A 23,353-nucleotide genomic window follows, 5' to 3' on the forward strand; every position below is an offset into this window, starting at 1 on the left:
GCACAGTACCAGCTTGACTCAACTCGCCTTTGTTTGGTTTTCCATTTTGTAAAAGTTGTACCTGTACTGTAGATTTCGAATATTGACAGTTTTACGAGAAGTGATGGCGGAACAAAAATGTGGTTGAATATTTTTGGAGTTGAGGAGCTCCACAAGGGGCTGCGGGGGAAGCCTGTACCAACCCACGGGAGGAGCGTGTGAGGCCGGCCAGCCGCCCGCTCACAGAGCCCTCTGCTCCCGCTGTCACACAGACCGCTGCAGCAACAACGGCAGAGGAAAACACAGCTGGAAGGTTTTCATACTGCTTATCTGTCTTTACATTCTGAGGAATGTTAAAACGTTTTAACGTAAAAAAGAGAAAGCTGTGTGGATTGCTGATGTGTGTGCTTTGACATTACGTCACGGCAGTCATGTGTGTCCGAGTCGAGTAGTGTCGAGGCGAGTTGAGAGAGCCCGTTCTCATCTCAAGGCGTCATACAGTATACCGATGATTTGAGAAAGAGTGACAAAGCGCTCTGGGGCATCCCGTACAGACCGGAAGTGCTACGTTCATGATAAAGGTGTTGACAGGCCCCCGAAGCCCCTACTCATACCACAACCATCAGAAATGTTAGTACCTAAATCTAAGTCAGTGAATGTATGCATGTCGACCGGCTAACCCTACAGCCTCACGGGCCGATGTGTGCAGCTGTAGGGTTAGCCTCCCTTGTGTTGCTGCAACGTAGGAAACGGGGGTGTTTCATACATCTCAAACATTCAACAAGAGGAACAAGAAGAAAAGTATTTTTAGTCGAGGGATCTAAGTAAAAGATGTTCAAATCAAAATGTATTACAAAAATAAATAAAAAAACATAGACGTTTGTCTCATGTGTTTGTTAATGGGGGATCAAACAAAAATAATTTATATTATATTTAATTAATAATTTCCTTTCCTATTTATTATAAAAGTTTGAGTTAGACAAATGTAAATCAGTTTCATTTAGTTAATGTAATAATTTCAGTTTGGCTGTATTTGATAAAAATGAGTTAGGCTAACTCAATTACATTCTGTTGAATATATTTGATACAAATGAATTAGAATACCTAATTTACATTCTGCTGAATGAATGTACTGAGTTTGAGTTGAGGCTACATATATTTATTGGATGGAAATCCTGCCCACAATTTGAGTTCATCCAATGAGTTATTTGTTTGAGTGTATTTAGATCAGGGAAATGCAATTTTCAGACTGGTATTTCATAGCCCTGTGTGTGGCCCTGACTACAAGTGGGAAACTTGACCATATCACATTAATCTGTTCTCCATTCACTGGCTCAGAGTTCAAGCTAGACTTAAGTCCCTTCATTAATTATACAAGTTTGCACCGTCTTATCTATTCGACCTCATTGTTCTCCACATGCCACCTCCATGCTCTCAGATTACAAGGTGCTGGTCTTCGAATAATCAGGACAAAATTAGGAAGACAAAAAGTCAGTGGGTGAAAAAGTATTTTTCTACCAAGCTTCACATCTTTGGACTGAACTCCCTTTTGCAACTGATTCTGATTCTAATGAACTATGTCTAATTAAGTACCAGATACTCATTAGGATGTCAAAGTAAACAACTGTCTGTCTCTCTCTTACACACACACACACACACACACACACACACTGCTGTATAAAGGGCACAACAGCCAGACAGTGTTACTTCTTTTATTTGTATGATTACATAATTCTGAACTCAAAGGTCATATTTAACAAGAGTTTACAGACTTGCAGCTCTGTGAGGCTGTACTTAGGCACAGCGGTGCTTTGGGCTAAATGATTGTTAGCATGCTGAAAATGACAATGCTAACACATGTAGATGTTTAGGAGGTATAATGGTCACCATCTCAGTTTAACTTGTTAGCATTTGCTAGTTAGAAAGTAGGCCTGCAGCTGAGGTAGATGGGAATGTCATTGGGTCATAAACCACAGTATTTGACAGATACATTTCTTAACAGATGGTAGTGCTAGACTAAAGTTTAAGGGATCAGCAAAATTATTACAATTCATCTTGTGGAGGTCATGAATGTATATACAAAGTTTCGTGACCAAAATGTAGGAGTTTACAGAAATTTCATCATTCATCCAAGAGGCTTCATCAGTTCTGTTGATCAACACTGGCTGCAGGGACTCCCCTGCATCTAAACCTCTTGGCCACAACACCTTGATATTAGTATCATCAAGGTGCATGGAGGGCCACGTTTGTCCAGAGGTTTTTGATGCACAAGCAACATGCAACTGTGATGCAACTGGGGTTCAATTCTAGCTGACTTCTGTTGCATTGCCTTCCTATCCTGTCTTCCTGTTGTTCTCGTTCATTAAAAATGGAAAAGAAAGAAAAATGGAAAGAAATTTCCATAAATATAGTATTTTTCTGGTAAATACAGTTTCATCTTAGAAAGACTAAATATCTGCAGCAAATTGATGAAAACTGTAAGAATGTCATTACTGATGGGGTGTAGACAAACACATAACAAATCAGTAATAAATGATAAACATTCATTATTTTATATTCGGTTATGCATTGTTCCTACTAAATGTTCATTAAGCCTTTTACTCTGCTCTCCCAAACAGCATCCAGCATTTTATCAGAATGATCCAGCTTGCGGTGATAGATGAATCCTGATTAGAACTAGACTCTGCCATCGTCAAACTGTTCCCATATTTTCACTGAAACCTGCAAATATGTCTTGAGAGCTACTAAAATGAGATGGATTGGACATGACAAGATCAGCCCATGTCTTCGCCACCAATCAGGTGGCCATGACACAAGCATTTGAATTCAACCTTCTCTTAAACAAAAGTGACAGTCTTAAATAAATGAATTAGATGAGACAAAAGATTTAAACACTGTTTCCCGCACAACCTGCGATCATCCTGGGACTATCAGACTTGGAATCTAACTGGAGGGCATGAATCTTATCAGCTGCTTATATATTCTGGTCTGTGCCTCAGAGCCTGTATCAGTAATTACAATTTATCAGCACTTGAGAGTCAAGGAGCCGATGAAGATCACAGCAGGACTAGAGCATCTCCTTGCAAAAGATTTCACTCAGTTTGAACCCTGAAATGTACAACAAAGAGGAAAGAATGCAGTGTTTTATTTTCACATGGTTCCACAATTTATTTGCATTTTTGTCCAGCTCTCCATGTACACACAATAGTAACACAAATAGCATGGTACTGCAAACAATGAGTTAACATACTTTGAGATTTTCTTGGACATAACCCAATAGAATTCTCTTCTCAGGTCCAAAGTTGGCTGTTCTTTGTTTTATAATGGAAATGTGCCCAGATAACTTGTTAAATAGTTGACCATGTTATCTAGAAATGATCAACATTCACAACTGAATTTTACACACTTGACATTTACCATATGTCCCTTTGTTAGCCAAATATTAGAAACACTGCCTAAAAGAAACTATTCAAAAAATGTTTGGCATCTTGGAAAACATCTTCGCAAGGCCACTGGGAGCACTTTCTGCCAAAATGGATCAAGCATGCCTACATACAATCAGCTGTTGAAATACAATTGTTACAACATGTAACAACCATATTTGCACAACCATTAAGATTATAGAGTTACTGGTAAAATACATTCAGAAGGAGGTCAGATAACACAAGACCAAATCTTCAGTTTGTGGAGGCAGAAAGAGAAACAGCGTAAACTCTGGTCAGTGCCAAAACCACCAAGTATTTTGTTTGTTGTATTAATTCTCCACTGGGTCATATGAATAATGCACTGAAGGATCCATGTCTATGTGACACAAAATGTAAGAGTTTATGGCCCACTAAGGTGCTTTGGGATGATGCTCTGGCACCAAAAATCGTGGAAATCTGAAAAATTCCTGGGCTTGTCGAGGGGTTGGAGAAATAAAAATGAGAGATAGCTCATTTAAGTTTGGGTGTGTGCTCACAAAAATATTTGGTATTTGCTGTCTTCGTGGTGCAAAAAGGAACACAATACTGTCAAAAACTAGTTATTCACCTTGTTCTATGTTAGCTGACCTTGTATATTGATGTAATGGTATGAAATAAATGGTGTAAAAGGAAAACAAAGTATGACATCCTCGTGAAAGGTGTTTTTGCTAAAAAATACAATGTGTGATCCAGTGGATAATTCTTCACTTCTATTCTTGTATTGTTTTGGTGCTTTATTTGTTTTGCATTTGATGAAACGTGTATTTGAGGTATGATCTTTATCATGCTGGTATTTGATAATTTGCATTGCGTTTATGTTGTCTTCTGTTAATCCTGGACTGCATTTGTCACCAAAGCAGTCTGCCATGTTTCAGTACAAATTCCACGATTTTGAGGTTGTTTCTTAATTTAGTCCTCAGTGGCCGAGAGTCTAATGAGCATCATGAAGGAGAAATTACTGCATCACTGTATTGTTAAAATCAAGGCAAGCCTGCTTTTGGTTTCCACATATACACAACATATGGCATTATCAACATAACACAATCTGACAGCAACAACTTGCATTACAATTAAATCACTAGAAAAGTCATTTGAAAGGAAAAAAAACAAAGTGAATCAGCACTAACGTAGTGCATAGAGCATCTTGTTTATTCTCAGAAATTCAAAAAAGGCTGTTTGTTTACCCAAAAGGCGTGTGACATTTCCTTTCCCAAAGATCCAGCACTGATGAGACAAAGTCAAATGTCAAATGTTCCGTTGTTCTGCCTTTGAATGTCATGAGCGACTGCTGACTCAAGATGTTTTGTCTCCCTCATTACATAAATACGAGACAAATAGCCAAGTGGTTCCTCTGATTCTCTGACACACACAAAAAACACTTTTCGGAGTCCTTGTGATTTGTGGGTGGCAAACAGTGCTTCAACTGTGTTGTTCACATTGCAAGCAGTTAAAAAGAGAAACTAGAGGTCGATTCATTTCCTACGTCTATAGACCTTTTGTCTCATTTTCACAATGTTCGGCTTTGGTTCCTCTTCTTTAGTGAGGAACGTCTGCTGCAGCCAAAATCTCAGGGCTACATTGCCCTTCAGCAGCATGTCACGTGCGAGCATCGCTGCTTGTCCGCTGCATACAATACAATTGGCACTACAGCAAATAGCCACCCAGTTCAAACTGACCAACGATCAGTGGTATGTGATGGGCGTGCTTGCTAACAATCAGAACGGAGTCAGGAGTCTTTATCAGGCCGAGCGCATCCTTGTGAGGTATAGCAGCCTGGTTACATATCCATGTCACCATCATAGGCTAGGGTCAAGGGCTTCTGCGGTGGGGGAGACGTCTTAGTGGTTTTGGATGGATTACTGAAAAAAATAGACAGGAAAGAAAAGCTGGCAGTGTATCTGACTTAGCAGCACAGGGCACCCAACTTTATTTCTGTCTTTACAAAGAATTCCATTATCTGATAGCAGCAGCACACAGCAGACGAAATACTGTGAGGAATATAACTCATACTTGACATGGTTCTTTCCAAGGAAAGCAGATGGTTCTCATCTACAATTTGTGTGACCTACAATGGAGCTTTTGTTCTTCAAATTGTGCATCGTGAAGAATTTCTTAAGAAAGTTATATAGTACATACCAGACCAGGAATGATAACGCAATAATGAAGAGTATTAAGATGAATCCAACGGCAGTCACGGCGTAAACCCACAGCTTTACTCTTCCATCTGTGCAATCAAAAAGCAGTTTTAATACAAACTTTTGAATATATGTACGTCTACATCCTTTGTCTGGAGATCTTTAGAACTTTTCTCACGTTTCAGAATAAAGAAGTCGGTTTATTCCATTTCCAAACATACTTCAGAGCAGTGACTAGAATTTCTTGACATTTTTATGGTCTCCTGAGTTTTTATTTTTTATTTTTTTACGGTATACAATGAGCCCAAGTAAAAACATTGACCTAAAATGAATTCCACCCCCAGCCCAGTGATCCTAGCACTACAAAGGCAGTTTCAAAGACAGGAATGATCACATGCGCGCTGGTTGAACTGTAAAGATGATTTCCATTTCACTACCTGGGCCAACAGGTCGTAAGGTCCACTCGCTGAAGAGGTCCTGGGCCTGAGACGGCCCGGGTTTTAATCTTCCAGAGTTGGTTTTCACATCAGCTTTCTTGTTGTTGTCCGCCCCCGGGGTTCTGGTGCAGTAGTCCAAGAAGCCGTGCGTGGTCATCACTTCGGTGTAACCCTTCTCACACCCACACACTCCGCTCTGCATGGGGGGGCAGAAGAACATAATTCACAGCCAACATAAGACGACTATAATCATTACTTTCCCACTGCAAAAAAACACTGCTGACAAAACAGGGCAAACTCTGCCTTACTTTACTTTAAGACTTTCTTCTATCACTGCAGGTTGATTTATCCCAACCCTGACATTAAACTGTGCTCCTCAGGGGGTAGATTACACCGACACTTGCCAGATTAGGAGACTATGAATGAGCACCAGCCAGACTAAAAACAGACACACTGGAACCAAATGCCAGACAACTGCAGTGGTTTTTATGTATTATGCACTTCTGATAACCTTTTTAAGGAATTTCATCCGCAATTAGCATCTAAAATGCAATTAAATAAAAATTACATGTCAAATAGAATAGAATACATCTTTATGTGGCAACAAGTGAAACCACTGAGACAAAATAAAAACAAGTCTAGAGTACACAATAGTAGGCAAGTTAAACGCAAACATTTGTGAGTTTAGATTCAAAATGCTGAATGCAAGGAAAGACTTCTTAAAAATGCACCCTACAGTGTCAGAGAATCAAAAAAAAAAAGTGTGAGAAAGGTCTGTCAGAATGCTTAAGGCTTTATCCCTTCTATTGACGGTATAGAGCACACTTGTAATGTCTCCCAAGAAGATGAAGCAGTTGATTCTTAAAAGCATCAGCGCTATAGCACACTGTTTTGCTTTTGTAGGTGCAGTTACATGGAGGGCACTCTAAGGGGCAGTAAAACGTCAAGCTTAGGCTCTTCTTTTTTATTTCCATGGCTGCTTGTGTGCAGTTTTCCCCCATCTAGGTGTACTCCCTAACTGACATGGAGCCCACATTCATTGGTATTAATGTGATTATCCTTTAATGGCCTATTCTTCACAATTAAAATTGTCATCTGTCAAAATCAATTTAACTCCTCGCCTAGAATGTGGTAGCAGCAGGAAACAGGAAAAACCCAAGGATAATGACAGAGATCACAGCTGCCTGATCAAAGTATAATGATCTTACCGGTGTGCAGTGTGAGAAGGGTTTAGTGCACGGAGGATGGCAATGTCTCACGGTGGTCGGCCTTTTCTGCGGGAAACACCCCCCTGGAGAAAGACAACAGGTTCTTATTTCTGCTCCTTTACTCATTGATCACAAAATGAACGTACTGTCACACCTGATAAATGGGCTCAGTCGCCTATCAAGGTCCCTGATCAATCTGTGAACATTTTAATTCTAACATGGAAAATTGCACGTCAAAATATCAAAGAGTAATGCCTTGGGCTCTTGCTTCTCTGCAGAGGGAGGTTATTCCTTCTGGGCTCATATTTGCCAGAAACATTTCCTTACAGCGATAAGATCACATTCACCCACTATTTACAGCACATCAAGCTCGCCTAAAGCTTTTGTTCTACCTTTGTTCTGTTTCTCTGCGCCTGCTTTACTTCCCACAAATACAAATGCATGATTATATTTATATGGATTGAAAGCCTCCCAGCTCAGAGTCTGGCTTATTGATTACTTATGTTAAGAGGCAGAGGAGAAATCAATGGAGGCTGCACAGAGAATGGGTAGATCAAATAAGATGCTAAATTCAACTAGAACACTGTACTAAAATTATTCTGCGTCTGCATGTATGTGTGAGTGTGTGAGAAGGTTCACACTGCAGGCTGTCATGCAAAATTTTGAAATGATGCCATCTGATCATATCTATTGTAGGATGTAACCCATATATTGCATTATGATATTGTAAACTGCAATCAACAATTCCAAAAGGCGCCACATATTGCTTGTTTTTGTACCCACACTTCTCACTTGTTTCCAAACGTTTCAATTATCTCCTGAACCAACAAGGAAATCCATTCTAAATTTATTTCCAAACCACCTGCTATAACCACTTGCCAAATTTACGGGTGTGACAACTACCTCAGACGAATGAAAGAGGATTCACTTACTGTCATGGCAACGCTTACAAATTCCTTTTTGAGCGATCAAATAACCTGATATTGTAGCACATATCCATATGAGCCGGAGTGAATTGAAAAATGAGACTCCAAGCAGCTTTTTGCTGTTCACACTGATTTAGTTCAGTACAAGGGAACAAAAAGAGAACTGGGACGCTTTCAGCTGCAGTCTGCATTAAGCCAGATATACACAGCTATTCATTTTTATATAAGAATGTGTGTCTGTGTGTGTTCCCATGAGTACTTCTGCATGTCCCACCTAGGGTGGCCAGAAGACAATGCAACTACTCACCTGTGACATTGACACCATCTGAGCGCTGACACCACACTGCTCTCTCATTGTTGCTCCATCCCCCTGTCCTCCACTGGTAACTGTGGCATTTTCCTCCTATAGCAATAGCAGAAATGCAGAGACGATGCTCATTAGCAGTTTGTGTTTGTCATCAGGCTCCCATTGACATTAGCCACCACTTGTTCTGCTGCCCTGCTCCTTCATATTATGAGGTAAGACCTTTTATGTTTTTGTAGTGAAAGGAAAAGGGCACCTTTTCCACTGAAGCAGCGTGCTTATGAGACAAAGCCATCTTTGGAGGAAATGAACTGGTAGAAATTGATTAGAAATGTATGAAAGAAACTCTTATTTTCTAAAATGAAGGTTCTTATTTTCCCTGCTGGGAGCTATAGGGGAAGACTGATTTGAAAGGACACTTGACCCTGTAGTATTGAATTGTATGGCAAGATCACAAATAGAAGGAACACCACAGGAAAGGACTTAAAAATTCAGTATGAGATAAAAGCTGCACAGGTGTGCAGTAGTATGAATGTAATGAAAGTAATGAATGCCAAGTACCTGGCAATTACCATTTTCCATGAAACGTTTAAAAACAGCAAATTAATGAGGGAAAAGAGAGCTGGCAAGAGTCCAAATACTTTGGGGCTGATTAGATATATTACGGTACATATATTGGGTGCGGCAATCAAAAAAGTTCAAAATTATTTAATGAAACAATGAAAAAAAAGAAACTTCACAAAAATAAACTCAGCTCATGGAAACATTACAATTAAATAATTTACAATACAGTTAAACATTACAATTGCAGTAAAGTCCAGAAACAAGTAGGTGTAGCAGTTCCTTTCTATGTTCAAATACTGAACCTTTAATGATCTCCTTTTTGTAATTGTTAAGCGCTAACCCTCCTTTGACACAGTTTCAATGATAACCATGCCATTACAATCACAAAACTACAACAGACCTGGCCATTTAGACACTTGTAATATTACCTTTTAGCCTCCAAACCATAACATCATGGTGCAAATATTACTCTCATGAGTAGATTACTGAAGATTAATAAGTTTACTGAACATTTATTAGAAGATGATTTCCACTTCAGTGATCCATCTTGAGGATCGGAGGCTTTTGTTATTAAATATCCAATGTTTAAAATCCCAAAAGACACAGTGTGACTGCTGCACAAGGAGGACTTAATTTGTTCTTAAGGCGGACGTTGACCTTTTTTGTCAATTTATAGAAAGAATAAAGGTCAAATTAACACCAGTTAAAACCTAGTTTTTGCTGACATCCTGTCGATGGGGTTCTGATCTTGAAGTATATATTCAGGGTGGCTCCAGTACACTCTGACATGACAGCTGGATGTGTGTAAAAGCCTTGAAACATTCGCACTGGTATATAGTGTTAAGTGTTAATAAGTTTTAAACCTCACTGAGAGATGTTTTGGTCTACTTAGGGTCAGCTGAAACAATCTGTAGACACAACGATGACAAATGCCTGTTATCACCTTTTAAGTTTAAATGACATGTTAGCAAACCATTTCTTGTTTACACATCAGTGACACGCAAAGCAGCATAAGCATTCATTTGTAGTTTTGTCCAAAATCCACTCTCATTTCAGCTGTTTTTAGACTTCGCTAAGTCCTGAGGGAAATATCTGGCTCTTTAGCTGCCAAATGCTCCACTGTGTTCAGCAGCTAGTCCCTATGTTTTTTATGCTGTTTGGTAGCGTATAGTAGCTTTACTACTTTTTTACTGAAAACAGCTGCAAGAAAACCAAAACATTATATAAAAGACCTTATAAAGCTCCACAGAGCTAATTCACTGCCAGTTCATCACGATCGACTGCTTTCAAATAGTCATGTAATCCATTATTCATAGAAGAATACTGATTATAGTTGCTGAAAGTCAGGCTTTCATATCAGGCTATGTTAAGACAACGCTAATCACTGTCACTAGATTTTTTTCTGTTTTTGAGTAGTTTCCTTAGTACCTTTACAAGGCTGGGTCTCAAAGACTTGATGTGGGCAGCTGCCCTGGTTATCCATGACCTGAATGATCACAGCTCTGGAGCGAGCTTGGCGACCGGTGGTCTCAAAGCTCCGCCCCTCCAGGCAGGTCAGCTGGCAAGAGCTCCAAGATGACCACACAGTCAAATGGCAGTCTCCTGAGGGCAATAAGAGACAGAAAAAGCATCACTGATAGGCACAACTTAATCAATAACACTGTCAGACTTTCTTTTCAGATATTTGAGGGTGGTTTATATTCAGCTTGCCAACACTAATTCAGGGATGATTTTATTGGCTCCCCTGCTAGCTCCTGGAACATTTAAAACACATCAAAAACAACTTCAGTAGCACACATCTGCGCCTGATAATGTACCAAATGCACAAACAAATTACTCAGACAGCCCAGTGGGTATTCAGAAGTAATAGACCAACCAGGATGATAAATTATACAATACATGCTAGAACTTCGAGCCCAACTGTAAAGGCAACACACAATCCTAAAACATGTCTCTTGGGAGAAGAAAAATTAATTTGGTTTGGGAAATGCTTTAAGTGGATAAAGGCTGGTTGATGTATTCTGTGACTATACAAATAACCTCCACAAATAACCCTTGCTTCCATGAAGGTCAAGCATTAATATCCTATGTAATCCTTGATAGGGTCAGCTTGTAGTGGTAACATCTCCTGCTGCTACAGATCCGCAGCCAGAGCAACCCTCTGATTCTCTCCCCTGAACGCCCATTAGTGACTGTCTGTGGATTGACGCATCTCATTATCTTTCATCTTTATACAGATCCACTCTATCAGCTCTTCCCTCATGCTGCTACTGCTGTGGAAACATGCTGTGGCAAAAGCTGCAGTGAAGAGCAAACGGTAACATGACGACAACACTACCTTACCACAAACAGACGCATGAACACAAATGGACACACATCTGCTTTGTCCATCAGACGCTTGTGATCATGAGCCGAGGCTCACCGCAAAGGCAGGTTGAGTGATGAAGGCGAGGATCAGAGGAGTGCGAGAGGCAGATGAGCAGAAGCAAGAGCTGCAAAATGGTGTCTCTTCATAGCGAAAGCTAGCAAGAGCCATGCTTGGCATGAGCCTTGTCAGTGGAGATCAAAGTTGTCACACGATAATGACAGTATTTCTCTTTTAAAAATTCCGATATATTCTGTGCTATTTGTGTAGCCAGCTGAGACAATAAAGCTTCATTAGCGAATGAATCAGGTCATAGCTGTCAGTCAGTTGGTAAGCTACTAACAGAAAATACTACATTCACACTGTAACCTAAAATTAGGTAAGAACTAGTTTGCTTCATGGGATGTCAGTCAACTGTGATCTGTGTGGCGATTTTTATAATGATAAGATTGACCATTTTAGAGAGCACAATTAAAAACAATGGTAACACTTTACATTATAGGTCCCTTTTTTCTTTTTGTCTATAAGATCTGACTGGAGCCAAGTGGTAGAGCTCCATCAATCCTGAATTTGGCAGATTACATTGTACATCTTTGAAGGAGGAGACTAAAAAAACATAAAGTTACAGTAGTTATCTCCACTGTTAAGGTAGAGTATGCAGGCAGTTCAAAGATGCAGGCTGCATGTATTTTAATTAATTTATTTTATTTTTTACAGCTATACTAGTGCCGGCACTCTGCCAGCACTCTGGTGCACTTTTATCATTATCCATCACAGGACACAGCGTGCATGTGGCTTGATGTGTACAGCAGGCTGCCAACAGTGAATGCAATGACACTGTTAAAATGGCGAGGAAACAAGTTTATCTAGACCTTCTGCTGACGCATATTTCCAGCAGTGACTGCGGCTGCAGTGTTCGCACTGTTAGTGAACATTCACTCAAATTTTATGTGTAATCTCTGTGTCATTAGCAACGATTTACTTAGTGATTATTGACTAGAACAGATGATCTTAAATGCTGCAATTCAGTGATATAATTTGTCAAAATATATCAAAATATTGTGATGCACCTGTGACAGACAAATCTAGTCCCATATTAAGTAACAACAACAGACTGGATGTTACTATACAAATCTGAGAAAATACAAACTAAGAAATAGTTGAATAAGAATACAAGTTACTATGTAGATGTTTTGCAATATAGTGATTGCATAAAAGTGCAAAGTACTGTATGTTAAGCTCGCTCGCAGATACGTTTTATATACTTATAAGTATATCATAGATACAGTAGTTTCAGTACTTAGAGTTTTCCACTTGCATGCTGTTTTAATTTTTTATGCACTTTTGCAGAATAATAGGCAATAACACATCATCTGCAGCTTTTATGACACAGTTTGATTATTGACATAATCAATAGTCAATTTGCTGGCGGATCTTAGCGGTGGACTGTTTTTTAACAGATCTCAAGTAAAGTTGTATTAAACCATAATGAGGTTCATGACATCAGTAGCAGATTTTGCTGGTGGAGGGACAACAAGTAGCCCCACTTTGTCAGTCTTATACCTCTGGGTACTACTGTTTATCTGCTTTTATTGCCAACCCACACTGGTGTGACTTGTTGCTTCATATTAATGTGTTGCCATCATCTTGTACAATCACCACTCTGAATTAGACTGAGCTTATTGCTGCTTTCACACTGGTACAAAAGCTCAGCCCATACAGAATTCTCATAGCTGTTAATATTTGGGCTGTGATAGGCAAGTCATTGCTTTCTGCAGTGTGATCGGTTATTGTTTCAGTTAGCACAGGATGATTTTCACTGTACTTTGTCGTAAAATCTCTTATTTAATTACTTAGTACTGACTTTTAAAGTGGACATTGTGCCATTTTAGTCAAATTGTTACAGGACGTGCCCAACCAGATCATGTAGAGCCAAAAGGGTAATTAGTTAATCTATGACTTATTGATTTTGTAATAATTATTCAGCAGCTGAAAATGTCAGCCAATTGAGCGATGGGACAGTGTATTGGCAGAGTGCAGCAAATGAGTTTGCGTTCATAAACAAGATAATTGAATATGAACTATTGACCCAGGCCAAGTATTGGTATTATGAATCCAAAATGACTACTGTAATAAATAACTCATGCAATCATGTAGTTCTGCTCTATTTGAAATGATGAAAAAATTATAATATAATGTATATTTCATCCAATTACATCAATAATAACACTGCATATACTGAATGCCAATACATTTGAAAAGCAAAGATGTTAATCCACTAAATATCCACTACATTTGAGTGCAGCTTTACCTGGGCAGGGGACGAAGCAGGGCTGCTCCATCTCCTGTTGGATCTTTTGCATCAGTATATCTCCACAAAGTTCTTCTTCCACTGGCCAAGGAGGAAACTCAGGCCGGTCACCCCAGTGGACGACACATGACAGGTTCCTTCTCCGACGCCCTTCACCACAATCTGCACCCTGCACGAACGCACACACATATATGTAATCTTTGTACTATTTACCTACAGATGTTTCCTCACCATAACTTAGGTAAGAGAAAAGTCTTTACAGAAGCATTTATTTGACTTGATTTGATTTTATGAGCATTTTGTAACAGAATGCTGACTGGCTTACATTGTACTCCATGGAGTAAATTTACACCCTATGGATTTTTACAATCTGTGTAAAAATATCACATATATATTTTTTGTCTTTATTCACTGGGCTGTTAACTAGAACATACATTTCAGTGGGTTTCAGCACATCATTTACAAATTCAAAAAGGTTAACAGTGCCCTGTGGGCTGTTTCTACAGACAAACAAAGGTTATGTTTACAGTTTTGAATGCATATCTAGACCTTCTGTTTCTTCTGAACGTGAACTACGATGTTTGGTATGACTTGGATTCAGTGGTTGAGGTCTACATGAAGACATAACCTGACGTCTTAGTCAGCTGTGACATGACAGATTCTTCAAGACAGAGTCTTGTGCAGACCATGTTATCTTGATGAGATAAACATCTAGCTCTTATACTGAAGTAGAAACGTTTGTGATAAAATGTAGTGTGAAACCAAATGTGTATGGCGTCACCCACATGCTTGTGTGCATGCAAGCCCATTCATAAAAACATTGCTCCATAGCGTTACTAGTCACATTAGTGGTCACAAACTTCACACCTTCAAGAAAAGTGGCAGTTCAGTGTGATGCAATTCCAAACAAACAACAAAATATTTGATAAAAGGGGGGCAGAGAAAAACTGATGGTTAAAAAAAACCATGGCATCACATGAGGGTAGAAAACTGTAACTTTCCAATCTAGCATTCACAGTGCACATCATACCTCTACAGTGCATGGGGACCAGTCACTCAGCATCCACTTATAGCAAGGCCTTATAGGACATGGCTTGGTCTGGGTGAGCTGGTTGGGACAGGGCCGACCCTCCTCATGAGCCTCCTGTAGGATTCTCCGGGTGCGCACAGACTGACCTGCAGAACATTAAATCCGACGCACTATTAGGCAGAACAATAGATCAGAGGAGACCCAAGTGCATTTGAAAGCTGCAATTATATAGCTTCAATGTTCAAGCTGAATACTCTTTTTGCCGTCGTAGGCATAAATCTCAAAAAAGTGATTGTTAATATGACAGACTTCTGAAGAATAAAAACTGTGAATAAAGAATAAAAGCATTGTGAATTCACACACTCAGGACTGAACCGCATCCAAGTTAGGGCGATATAAATATATGCATCGCTGCACAAACATAAGGCCCTATAAAATAACAGTTAATAAAATGAGCCGCTGAAATGAATGATGAGTGAAAAGAGGCTGCACCTTCTATTTAGCCCATGAAATATTTTCCACATGACAAAGACAAATTAGTGCAACAGCACCATACATCTGTGTCGCCATGCCACTTTATGCGCAGATCTCACAGTTTCCTACACAAGTGCTTGGTTAAAATGAGCTATCAATAATGTGTGAAAGGAAAAGTTTGGTAAATGGCAACAGTAAAAAGCACTGGCCCCGGAGCTTGTTTGCAATGTAGTAACAGCTCAGTGTCTGGGTCCTGTGAGGACTCAGTAAGGGATGGCCTCCATCACCCATCCAGTCAAAACAGAAGCTGTTTGTGTTTGTGTTACGCCAGGGGAGATGCTGCGATCCGTGGGCCCAAGGCAGACAAAGCAAAAAGGACGTTCAGCTCTGCCATCTCAAAAATCAAACCCAAAACATTAACGCTCCCAATGGCATCCTGACAAAACAAGATCCTTGTGTCGTATGACACAGAAACAACGCAAATCAATCATCAAGGCTGACAATATGTGAGAGTGGCAGAGAGAGAGTCACAGCAACAGTAACAGAGCAGAGAGACACACAGAAAGAGACAATTTTGAGCTTAAATCCAGTTAAAAGTCTGTGTTAGTGTGAGCTTATTGGAATGAGGGAGCAACTGTGAGGAGACAAACAGCCATTGACAAATTAGAATTAATGAACTTAAGAAGATACTGTTGAGTGTCTCTAATTAACAGAATAATAAGCTTTCTGTCTAGGAGATTGGCTTTGGGAGGCCAGGGAAACAATGTATGCATCCAGGTTAAATCATTAACTTTTGTATATTGCATGAGGTTATGACATAGCTTTCTCAAAGTGGTGCTGAGCATGCCACAGGTTGGTGATTTCTAATTGCATTTTTGTAATCATTCATAGGAAGGGTATATATTTTATTTAGGAACACTGAATCATTTATGACGTCGATAAAGGTGAGCTGTATAAAATTTGGTTTAAATGAACCTGCTGTTCTTAAAACATAACCTCATAAAGCAAAGTTGTCTCTATTAATTAAAAAAACTGGGCTTCGTTCACAATGATAATGAACTGGGAATATTAATACATACATTATTGAAATAAAAAACTCTGCACACTGTTTCCCTGTATAATAAGGCTTTGGATTACACATACTGGTAAATATTTTAATGCATTTAAATGTATTCATACACAATTCAACATCTTGGTGAATGCCTGAGTAGAAGGAATAATGAGGCGCTGCACATGTGGTTGACTCTGTGTCTGTTCATCAGGGTGGTGTTCCCATTGGTTTAGTTAAGTTTGTTTGCTCATATGTTTACCTTGGCTACCACAGGTGTGCGAGCATTCTGCCCATGGCGACCAAGCAGAAAGTATACAGCTGACAGGACAGTCAACCACGCAGTTCTCCAACAGCCTCCACTTGTTGATCAGACCAAACTGTAGAAAACGAGAGCAGAGCTGTGATGAGGGCTAGCTAATTATTTCCACTAACAAGAAAGAGGGAGCGCCTGCATTTCCATATTCAAACCAGGCTGCAGTTTATTTCAGAACAGAGGAGATACAGCAATGAAACATTTTCACCATTAACCTTGCTATCAACTGTTTCTGAGCTATAGTTGTACATACTTTGAATGTTTATGAGTAAGAATCACATTGTTAATGTACACTATAATTAACAGAGGTGACAACATCACAGCCTTCATTCACATAAACCCCCCTTCACTCAGCATTTTAACACAACATAATTGTGAGGTATAAAAAGATATTTTATTTGGATGATGATACAATTTAGGAAGAATAGGATGGAGGGGTCAAGAGGGAAGGAATGAAGAGGATTAGTTAGGGTTGTAGGGGCGGAGCGGTTAGGGGTTGAGGCTTTGGGTGGGGGAACATCTCGATGAGTGGCTTGCTTATCATCCCCTAAAAATGGTGTTACTGAAATAAATGGAGATGGGCTCTTTGGACATCACTGAGGTTGTTACGGATGTAGCTAAGGTAAGCATGGGATGGCCACTAGCCAAAGATTTTCATGGTGTGGTCTGGACTGCCTTGACTGGAGGCATTAAAAGCATACTTCCGGGGAAATACCTGATTTGGATAGGATTTGGGGGGGATGGTGGTGGAACCAGAATCATGTGGCAACTCTGCCTGTGGTGAGTAGTGGGTCTTGTGGAGAAGGTGGTGTAGTCTGTGATTTTTGCATAGGTTTGGATAGGATAAAAGGGGTTCAGATAAGAGTTTAAAAGGAAAAGAAAAACAGGGTTAAAAAAGCCCGAGCTGGTTGGTTTTGCTTCATTTGAATTCCGATAATCTTAAAAAAATGCTAGGAGGAACATTGCTTCGAAGGTTTAATTGATGGAGGGAAATAAATATCCTGTGCCGAGAGTCTGGATGCAACAGGTTTTGGTGTGAGCTGAGGTTCTGTCTATAGTGTCTTTAGCCTTTGATTAGCATGTTGGGTGAGAGATGGAAGGGACAGGAGCTCGGTAAAGGCGTTTGATGAAGACATTTATACCATAAAGGTACAAATGGATGATGGCTGTTCTAATTTGGAGAACTTAGTGAGGGTAAGTGATGAAGCTGGTTAACAATATGATGTCGATTGAAGGAAATGGCAGGCCGAACTCCATGATTTTGAATGATTGGAAAAACTTTGTTTATGATAACGGCATTGTGGTTGTCTGTGTGTACAAGAAGGGACAGTAAGTGAGAGAGAAAGGACTGACCTGGAGGATTGATGCGAATGGTGATATGTAGTTGTAAACGTAGGGAGAGAAGCAGAGAAGCTGGCCTCGTTACATGGGTGGGCGAGGAGAAATTTAAGAAATTTGACACAACTATTCAACGGGGTCCTTCTGTTTTTTCTGGGTAAAGGGGGACGACGAGAAAGGCGACCTTGAGAAGAGACCATATGATGGAGGTGCAGATGGTGGAATGATGGTGAGGAAGTCTTCCAGAAGATGAATATGAAATGGGGAAAGAGGGAGACACGGATAGAACAGGAGGAAATGGATCGGATCTGTAAGATGGATCGCCAAGGCTTGATGTGGCTGTGGCAGAATGGACGGCAGCGTTAGTGCTGAATCCTGCGGGAGAAGGAGCTGAAGGAGCTATGTTAGCTGCAGCTGAGGAAGGGGATGTATGTGCAGGGTTAGGGACACAGAGTGAGCAGGCACAGGGGGTGATACAACCTGGGCCTCTGTGAGGGCTGAAGGTGAGTTGCTGTAGTGGGTGTCGTAGTCAACATCATCAGCGTGCTGCTTGCATGTGGTGTGTTGCTGAGGAACTTGGATAGTGGAGCGCGGTCGCGGTGGATGACTGGCTGGCCAGGTGGGAGTGGGCCGAGGATATTCAGAGACCACGGACTGATCATCATATAGGTTGGAGTCCGAGTGGCTGAGAACCAGCCTACACTCCATGTTAAGGTATGCTATAGTAACTTTTTAATTAACTTGGGTTTGTGTCTGAGTCTAGACGAACGGCTGTGAGAACTGATGCTAATGGGGGTTAGATGGGTTCATATACGTATGTGCAGGTGATTGGATTAGGGAGGCACGGGTGAATGAATTGAATAAGGCGCAGGGGGTTAAATTAGTGAGAGAGAGGGGCGTGATCTTGTTTCTGAACAAGGATGACATCCGATTTGCAACCCAGTGAGAAATGTAGCAGCTGCTACTGTTAGTGAATTTACAGTAACTTTAAGATCACCATCTATGTTTGTATGATTAACTGCTTAGTGAAATATGAAGGTGTTAGGAGATTAGATACAACATTTCCACTTAAACAAATTGGGCAACTAGGCTTTAAATTATGTATAAGCCAGTGGGAACAGAAGAAGCTCTGGAATACTGCAGCATCAATCAATACTTCATACTCTCCAGACAATTTTGAAGCACTATATTATAATATTCTCTATTATGGCACACGTCACCTCCTGTTCTCTCATTCCCATCTGCATTGGTTAAGATTTCTGAGTATATGGAATAAACTGTACTGTGTTTTTTTGCCGCACCCAAAAATATCTGCATGACTGTGAAAACATGATTTTTCCTCAAACTATAACTGTACAATGAAAGTTTTAAACTGCCACAGGCCATTATGAACTTCTAGTCTGACTACACAGTGATTACCTGCACGCATTTCTGCAAATCCACAATCTTGCCGTCGCTGCGAATACAGTCCAGGAGACGCAACCGTGAACCCTGACCACAGATGGCATTTTCACTCAGCTGGCATGTACTCCAGTCTGCAATACACACACATACACACACACAGCAACATATCTGTACATTAGTCTCACTGTGAGATCAGTTTCTATGCACATGCCAACAGAATTACTCTAAGTTCCAACTAGCAGCATTGTGCTGAATTCATGTTATTTATTATTTTGGGAATCTGTACTTTTATCAACTGTGTTTCCTACAGGCAAACTTGTCCAAGCACACAGGCCTTGCTTCACATTCTTTCAGTTCAAAACATATGCATTGCGATTACAGTAAAAAAAACTCATCCACTCGTAGCTCAGACCTGCAGTGCAAATCCTCCTACCTGAGACTGTGTACTGGTAGGTGAAGCAGGTACTGTTAAGGACGCAGGTCTCTGACTGAACCAGCTCTGGACAGGTCGAGATTTCCGAGGCTGGGAGGCGAAGGACACGTCTGCTCCTGTTCCTCATTGTTCCTTGGTCACAATGCTACACAACAATGACAGCAAAAACAAAAAGAAAGTGTCACTGTCAAAGGATTTTGAAACGTGGGGGAAAGTAGAAGGGAAGGGTCCGTATATTTCACTATTGGTCATCATTATTATAGATAAAAAACAGCAAATTTAATACTTTTAATACTATTTAAACCATGTAGTATCTAAATCTGGTTCTCCTCTTTTTCTGCCAACCAAAATTTGTATGACAAGTCATTACTAAATGAAAATAAGACATCCATAAGCCTCATTATGTCTATTTTGGCATCATTATCCCAATCCCCTTTTTATAATAACATTTTGAATGTGAATGACACGTCTAGTTTCACTGTAGTAACCTGGAGTAATTGGCCAACAACCTGGAAGTGTTTTTCCAGTTTTAACCGGCATCTTGCCTCTGTGTCATAGTGGGCTTGGAATGAAAAATTAACTAGCTCTCCAAACTTTGTTTTTGAATAATTCATTACTAATCATCCTACCCATAGAAACCTATGAAAATACAAAAGACATATTTTTTTCTCTCAGTATGTATCTCAAGTAAGTATCTTATGAAATAGCATTTTATAATAATGACTAAGTATCTCAGAATTATGTACTGAACCTCCATTTAACTCTTTTTATGTCAAAGTTTCTTTGTGGTTCTCTATTTTTTTAATAAAGTGTGAACAGGCTGAGTGTTTACACAAGAGGCAATGTAAATTCACTGACACAAATCTGTATAAAGATCCTTTTATATACCCCACCTGAGGCCTTAGGAAGAACTAGGACACTTGTTTGAATAGAATTCAACAGTATAGTAACAGCTGCCTTCAGTGTGCTATAAATACTGTATTTCAGCTGAATGTCTGGATTATCTGCAAAGTAGGTAAACTGTGAGAAACCTGGATGTACTGTAGTATCCACTTTACATGGTGCAGTGGAAGGCAGTTAAAGACAAGTCTGATCATTATTGAAATAGCATTTATGAGAACTGTATAAGAGTACAACATTTATCAAGAATCAACCAAAGGAGACAGTGACAGTATGATGACACTGTGTAAATCACGCAAATCACACTACATGGAAATGGAAAGGTGTGAACGGAGGAGTAAAGGATGTTAGAATAAGTGTTATGTGGAGGGACTTTCAACCTGGTCTCTGAGGGAGGAAGAACGATTCTTCTGATGAAGGTCTTTGCATTGAGTTGCATTTGTCCCTCTGCTCCTGATGTGTCAGGACATGCACCTCAATCACTGTCACCTCCTAATGAGGGACCTCTGTGTGTGGCCCATTAATCATCTGCAGTCATTGCCTGCCATTAATGTTTTCACACCAACTGTCACACAACCATGCACATGCATTGAATACTATACAATAGACGGTACAGCTACAACAGACCTGCACTCTGCAGGCTCAATTGTTGACAGATTAGGAGTCAGGTAAACACATTTTCAAATCCCCTTAACTACAGTGAAATAACTACACTAATAAAACCTACTCAGTAGTAGTTCACAAAATCAATAAATACATTTTAAAAAATCATTAAATTATATATCTATGTTACAGTCATTATAAACATTATGCATATCTATTGCACATATTGCCTCACATTTGTACATTTCTGTGTCACACAGATTAGCAGGCACACAGTTTGAGGATTTTTTGCCAGTGCTGCTCATTATCTATAACTGAAACCAACTGAAGTGAAATCCAGACCTGAGTTTGTGTTTGTGTGTATAAACTGGCAGAAAAAGTGCAGAGCACTAAAACAAATTCTAATAGAGTTTGCAAAGTCAACAAAATGGGTCAGCAAAAGTTACCAATACTAACCTAATACTAAAAAAAAATATTGAGTAGCTCTTCATATACATCAGAGTGATTGGTGGACGCACCGGTCTGCTTGTTTCTCATGTGCCTCATTTCTATAAAGTAATCTTCACTTGGAACAGCCAAACTGATCTTTGAAGAGACAATTACCTTTTTCCCACAATGAGTTACAGTATGGCCTCCGACTTAAAAGTGCCCCAAGCTGCGCTGGAAGAAACAGCTTATGAATAGATGTGTCCTTGAATAAGAATATAATGCTTGGAAAAGCACAAATGTCTTCTTCAGAATTTGTCCTGTATAGTTTTTATTTGGAAGCCTATCAGGAAGAAATTCAGGTATACTCCTTGTTGTTCACTGAACCTGAAGAGAGTCAATGAACTGTGGTCTACGTGTGTGTAGGTGCATTTCACTGCGGGTTGGGTGTATTCTCTGAGCATGATGTAAACACAAAACTTTAACGCAGTGTGCTTCACCTGAAGACTGCTCTGGGTTCATTCTTCTGTGTGATGTGTATCTGTTTCAGAGGGTCTAAATACAACCCCCATAATTGCATTTTTATTGACAAAGTTGGCTTTAACACAACTAAAACAAGGCTATAGGGAAGCACCATCATTGGCCATTGTGAATGTATGTGGAAGTGTAGGGAACCATTACAGTGTTATTAACCAGGGTGCTTTCCTTCATCACTGTGCCACCCTTGGACCCCACAACAGTGCCGATCTAATCACAATCCTGCACATACACTACACAACATCCTCATTCCAGCTCAGAACAAGGAATGGCCCAGGGCTATAAAACTACAGTCCCCTCCAAAAGTATTGGAACGGTAAGTCAAATTCCTTTGTTTTTGTTGTTCACTGAAGACATTTGGGTTTAAGATCAAAAGATGAGTATGAAGAGTTCAGAATTTCAGCTTTCATATCCTGGTATTCACATCTAGATGTGTTAAACAACTCAGGACATACCACCGTTTGTTTGAACCCACCCATTTTTCAAGTGAGCAAAACTATTGGAACATGTGACTGACAGATGTTTCTTGTTGCCCAGGTGTTGCCTTTTAGGTTTATTGTCCAAACATTAAATAGCCCCGCATGACTAGTCATCCTTGGTTCAAACCTATAAAGACCTCCACAATGCACTGTTGGAAGAAGACTCAGAGAGCAGAAATATAGAGGCCACACCACAAGATGCAAACCACTCATCAGCAGGAAGAAGTACAGAGATGAGCCGCAAAAGTTATGAAACAAAATCTTGTGGACTGATGACACCAAGATTTATTTCTACCAAAGTGATGGAAAGGCCAAAGTGTGGAGAAAGAAAGGAACTGCTTATGATCCGAAGCATACAAGCTCATCTGTGAAGCATGGTGGAGGTAATGTCATGGCTTGGCTGCTTCTGGAACAGGCTCATTAATATTTAGGATGTAACTGATGATGGTAGCAGCAGAATGAATTCAGAAGTGTACAGAAACATTTCGTCTGCCAATTTATGGAGAAATACATTGAAACTAATGGGGGAGGAAGTATCATGCAGCAGGACAATGAGCCAAAGCACACTGCCAACAAAACAAAGGACTTCATCAGGGGAAAAAGTGAAAAGGTTTTAGACTGACCAAGTCAATCACCTGACCTTAACCCAATAGAGCGTGCATTTCACCTCCT

The 23,353-nt window shown here is 40.0% G+C and overlaps 1 protein-coding gene across 1 annotated transcript in view; it reads right to left on the minus strand.

The window, feature by feature from the left end:
• Window positions 1-4,599: 4,599 nt before the first annotated feature.
• thsd7ba (thrombospondin, type I, domain containing 7Ba) overlaps window positions 4,600-23,353 on the minus strand; it is a 150,411-nt gene continuing 131,657 nt past the window's right edge. The window contains 11 exon segments of the mRNA XM_038720892.1: window positions 4,600-5,302; window positions 5,580-5,667; window positions 6,016-6,211; window positions 7,224-7,306; window positions 8,457-8,552; window positions 10,446-10,619; window positions 13,694-13,862; window positions 14,724-14,869; window positions 16,508-16,625; window positions 19,319-19,434; window positions 19,737-19,881. Of these exon segments, the coding sequence (XP_038576820.1) occupies window positions 5,221-5,302; window positions 5,580-5,667; window positions 6,016-6,211; window positions 7,224-7,306; window positions 8,457-8,552; window positions 10,446-10,619; window positions 13,694-13,862; window positions 14,724-14,869; window positions 16,508-16,625; window positions 19,319-19,434; window positions 19,737-19,881 (1,413 nt within the window). The 3' untranslated portion in view covers window positions 4,600-5,220.

The sequence above is a fragment of the Micropterus salmoides genome, unplaced genomic scaffold, assembly GCF_014851395.1.
Source record: "Micropterus salmoides isolate LMB-PRFRI ecotype aquatic unplaced genomic scaffold, ASM1485139v1 Ms_hic_scaffold_15, whole genome shotgun sequence".
Lineage (NCBI taxonomy): Eukaryota > Metazoa > Chordata > Actinopteri > Centrarchiformes > Centrarchidae > Micropterus > Micropterus salmoides.